Raw genomic sequence first — 5,231 nt, forward strand, 5'->3', positions numbered from 1 at the left:
CGTGTTCCCTGACTTGGAGCCAGAGAATCGGGCAGGGATCCCCGAGGGCCTCTTGCTATCTTCATAAATCACCAGCTTAGGGGCCTGGTCAGGTTTCTGCTGGTACCAGTATACATAGTAGCTACTAAGTTCATCCCCAGTACAGGAGATGGAGGCTGTCTCTCCCAGGCTTTTAGACACTGAAGGTGGCTGAGTCAGCACATAGGAGGCCCCAGAACCTGCAAGGAGAGGAAAGAAGACATTGGCCAGAGGCAGGGGCCTCTCTCCCCAAGGGGATGCTGGTCCCTCAAGCAGCTTCAAGATGAGCTCAGGGCAGGCCTGACCTGAGACATTGTGGGGCTTGAGCCACAGGGAGGAGTCCCTGGGAAGCCTCACCTGTGTAGACAGTCAGGAGTGAGAAGAGCAAAGAGATCCAGGCCATGGTCAAGGTTCCTCCCACAGCTCAGTGTCCTGAGGCTCCCTAGCTGGGGCTGGGCTCCCTAAAGCCTCTCTTAAGACCAGCCCAGGCCCTGCAGGGAGGAGGCCCCACATGCAAATCTGCTCCTGCTCTGGATCCCTGAAGGAGGGGCCTCAGGTGAGGCCTGACCAAGCCTGTGGCCTCCTGGGTCAGAGGGGGCGGGTTCTTCTTCTGACAGGGGAGGGGCATCATGGCCCTGAGGTCATTTCCTACTCTGAGATTCTGGGATTCTGGGAGTCAGGCTCATTCCTCCTCAGGCTCTGTGTCTGATGCTCCAGGACCTTGTCAGTTTAAGTGGACTGCTTTCTCCTCCTGGACCTTCCCTGTGCACTGGGGCCTTCTCCCCGTGGGCCATCCCTCCACCATGCTGCCCCCTCCTCCCCTTGGTGAGTTCCCCCAGGCCCTGCTTGGGGACAGCCAGGCTTCATTCCCCTCCAGCTGTGCCTGTGACTCAGGAGGCTTCAGAGACACCCTGGGATGGTGACTCCTCTCCCCCATCACTGTGAGCCCCTTTCATGGGTCTTCTTCCCCTCTTAGAATGTAAGCTCCAGGAAGGCAGGGACTGTCTTTCCTTTGGTTTACATTGGAATCCCCAGCACTTAGCACAGGCATGGTACACAGGAAGGGATTCATAAATGCTTGTTGCCTTGCCCTGCCCCCAATCCACAGCTGCCTCACGACCATCCGAGGGAACAATCATAACAGAAAGTGGGCCCAGCTTCTGTCCCCAAATCCCCAGGGCTCCTGCTGCTCAGGCCTCCCAAGAGGCTGCAGAGGAAGAAAGCCAGGCACATCCTCACTGTGGGCCTCACTTCCCCATTGGTGAAATGAGGTAGATTGGACCAGGGAATGTCTCAGCTCCCTTCCACTTCTGGCATTCAGTGATCAAGCCCAAAGGGCCTGTCTCCATCTGGGATTCTAAGCAAATTCTCTAAACATTAAAGTCCTTAGGGAAACAAAGTTTAAGAAAATTTATCTAATTTTTAAAATTTATGTAACATTTGAGAAAACAGGAGATAGGCAGGTGAGCACTTTCTTCATATTCAGGGCATTCTCTTAGACTGTCTTATTCCCCTGGATTCTGGGAATGCTGCTGCTTCTGACCAGGTGGGGAAGGGGAGTTCTCTCCATGCCCCCTGAGCCTCACCATCAGAGTCGGGGAGATCACCCAGACCCCAAACCTAGGACACATGCTGACCTCAGAGGGCCTTGGGAAGTGCTCCAAGCCTCACTTAGTTCTGGGGCTCAGCCTCCCTGACATTATCCCCACTGTTTGAGGCCTTACTTCCCTGGTGGTGCAGTAGGTAGAGCTTGGGGCTTGGAGTCAGAAGATCTGCCTTCAGTTTTTGTCTTTGAGGCTTATGAGCTCTGTGACCCTGGACAAGTCACCTAACCTGTGTGGGGCTCAGTTCTCATGTCTATAAAATGGGACCGTAATAGTACCTACCTCCCAAGGCAGGGAATGAGGCCTAAGTGACCTAACACATGGCATTGTGCTGCAAACCTTAAAGTTCCCAGTAAATACTACCTGCTGGCTGTCCCTCTGTGCCTGAGCCCACACCCACCATCAGGCAGATCCCAAAGATCTGGGAATGGAGGGAAATGGGGGGAGGTGGGAGATTGGAGGCTCTTTCTTGGGGTTCTTGCTGCAACCCCCTCTTCTGCCTGAGGCCTTTCCTCATCCCCCCCAACCCACAGCTGAGAGGCCCCTCCTCCCCCAGCCCCCTGGCATTTCTCTGTGTTGTGTTTCCTCATTCAGGGGCATCTGGACTCCTCCAATACAAGGGAAACTCCTTGAGATCAGAGAGTGCTCAGGTTTGTTATTGTGCCCCCAGCACCTGGCACAGTGCCTGGCACAGGGTAAGTGCAGAGCACTTGGTTAACCTGTGATTGTTCTGTGCATTTTAAGTGCCTGAAGATGTTGTTCAAACTCTGGGCCCTAAGAGAATTCTAAACTGTGTCATAAAAAGAGTGTTGAGGGGGGGGGTCTCCACCTGCCCCCAGCTCAGAGGGAGGGGCTGGGAAGGCAGCATCAGCTGAGTCTCCCCCAGGCCCTAGAGCAGGAGACCAGGAGCTCAGGGGCCAAGAGCCCCAGGGGGCATTTCCAGCCCAGCTTAGCCCCAACCTCGTTACAATGTCTCCCTCTGGTGGTCGCAGGGCCAATAGCAGCATCAGGGAGGTCTGGAGGAAAATTTCTTTTTTTTTTATCACCTTCCCCCTTTGGAATGGGAGCTCCTTGAAAAAAGGGACTGTCTTTCTTTTCACTTCAATTCATCTTCCCATCTGTTAGCACAGTGGACAGAGGAAAAAGGCCCTTATGTACATCAGTGTTTAGAGAGACTATTCCTGGTAGCCAAATACTGGATTAGAATCTCATTTTCCAGATATGTGCAATAGATTCAAACTTATAACATTAAGACCCATTCCCTAACTGAAAAAATGATCGTAATATTGGGATTTCTGGTTTTCAGAGCAAGAAATCCACATGATCCTCAGTCATATCAATGTCAGCCTGGGTTATGTAAGAACAGTTCCCCCAGCTGATAATTAGAAAACGTCATTGCTCTCACCAGGACATTTTTAAGCAGCTGCTTCTGTGTCTGTTTCTTTCTAAGATTCTGCCCTTTTCGTCTAAAAGAACTCTTTTTTGGGGAGCTTTATAGATATTATTTCATTTTGTGGAGAATCTTAGAATTTTTGCACTCAGAGATTGAGAACCAATGAGCTTGGTGAAAGGCTCAGAGAGATGATCAGAGCTAAAATGAAATACAATCATTGGTTTCAGTGGTAAGGGTGACATTGAATGAAATTTCCAGAGACCTCATTGTTGTGGTTCTTGGTTTCCCTTTAGATGATGCAAGATTGGGATTAAGAAGGAAGAAAGGAGATCCGAGGAAGGATAACAAAAGCGTGTGTACTAGTAGAGTAAGAACATTGGAAAGGTCCAATGTCATTAGAATCTGGGGCAGCTAGGTGGCAGAGTGGAGAGCACCAGCCCTGAAGTCAGGAGGACCCGAGTTCAAATCCAGCCTCTGTCCAAACAACTGACACTTACTAGCTGTGTGACCATGGGCAAGTCACTTAACCCCAATTGCTGAAAGCAATAAAAAATAAATAAATAACATACCTCATTAAAAAAAAAAGTCATTAGAATCCTGCGTCCCCAGTGCCTTGTGGAAAGATTAGATTTCAGCAGACACTGTGCTCCAAGAGAGACCTGTTCTTCCAGAAACCAGAGGGCAAATGAGAACTTGCAGTGTAAGGGAGGCCTCTCTGCAAGAGAGACGGGCCAGCCTCTGTGCTACCAATTACTTTGGCAAACAGGTAGCCCCCTCCTCGATTCCAGGCTGCCAGCCTGATTCAGAGCCTGAAGTTTGGCCCCTCCAGCAGGCATGGAATCTGGAAGGCATTTCTGTCTCCATCTGAGGCACCAGCAAAGGTCCAACCTGCCCCAGACACGGATCTCCTGAACAACTGAAACCCAGTGTGAGGGAAATACATCCCACACTGCTTAATTATAGTCTCAAAACAAAAGACAAAATGCTCTCCTCATGGGATCCTTAAGATTCTAGAAGAATCCTCTTAGGACTTCCACAGCCAAGCCCATCCTTTGATCCAGGTCCTTGGGTATGGCCTTTTGTCTGAGCCCAAATTGTACAGAACAAATTCTTTTATTAAAGGGATTTGTTCTGTGAAGATTGGATTCAATCAAAGGACCACACTTGAGGACCTAGAGGACCACGGGTGACCTCCAGGGTGCAAATCCTCACCCCTGGTCTGAACCAATCCTCTTCCTTCAATTCTCACTTGACACCCTTCACGTCCCAGCTAAAATCTCCCCCTCTCCAGGAAAGTGGTGCTGATCTTTCTTCCTTCTAGTGCCTTCGCTCTATTGATTATTTTCCATCTGTCCTGTCTATAGCTTGTCTGTACATGGTCTCCCTCATTAGACTGTCAGCTCCTAGAGAGCAGAGACTGTGTTTTTGTTTTGTTTTGTTTTGTTTTCTTACTTTCTTTGTATTTCCAGTGCTTAGCAAATAGCAGGCTTTTAATCAATATTTATTGACCAACTGATTGGAACCTTTTCTCTGGGAAGACAATTCCCCAAGTTTCCAAGTACTCAGTTGATCTACACTCCTAGATCCATAGCTCATGGGTCCCTACCGGGGCATTTTCTTAATTAGCAGGGAGGAAAAAAATAGTTGAAGACAAAGACAATGACTGAAAATATCTCCCCCATAAACCTGGGGCCCACTCTGCCACAAATCCCCTCAGCATCAGGGGAAGAGTCCACTTCCAAGTCATGTGACTAAGAGGTAGGAGGTCTAGACATTTCCTCTAACACCTATGACCTCTCCAGCTTCTCCAAAACAAAACAAAAATTATTTGACAACATAAAGCAACTTCAGCTATCTCCATGGTTTAGGAATCTAGAACCGGGATGAAGATAAAAGAAAAACAATGAACTGACATTTATGCTGAGCTCAGTCCTTTCCCCTCCACCCACCATGCTACCAGCAGCAACACTGCACTGGGTGACCCAAGGACCCGACATATGAGTTTGTAACAAATGCCAGTCCCATGCTCTGATTACCCCTCCTTTTTTCCAGTGCCATGGAGATGGCTATAGGTTTGAGAAGTGTGTTGAGGCCACATCACACTCCACTAAGCCTAGGGAAAGAGGCCACCATTCAGCTGAGGCCAGTTAAGCCCATGTGAAAGTGACTTGAGGCAGAGACCTGGGTTACCAAACCATGAATTCCCCAGCATGGGA

The 5,231-nt window shown here is 49.4% G+C and overlaps 1 gene segment (V, D, J or C); it reads right to left on the reverse strand.

Annotated features, from left to right (window-relative positions):
• Window positions 1-5: 5 nt before the first annotated feature.
• LOC114039312 lies at window positions 6-494 on the reverse strand (the record flags this gene model as incomplete). The annotated part of the segment is given in 2 exon segments: window positions 6-218; window positions 376-494. Coding segments are annotated over 2 exon segments (259 nt in total), but the record flags the coding sequence as incomplete, so codon positions are not given.
• Window positions 495-5,231: the final 4,737 nt, after the last annotated feature.

Source organism: Vombatus ursinus, unplaced genomic scaffold (assembly GCF_900497805.2).
Source record: "Vombatus ursinus unplaced genomic scaffold, bare-nosed wombat genome assembly UNPS02000651.1, whole genome shotgun sequence".
NCBI lineage: Eukaryota > Metazoa > Chordata > Mammalia > Diprotodontia > Vombatidae > Vombatus > Vombatus ursinus.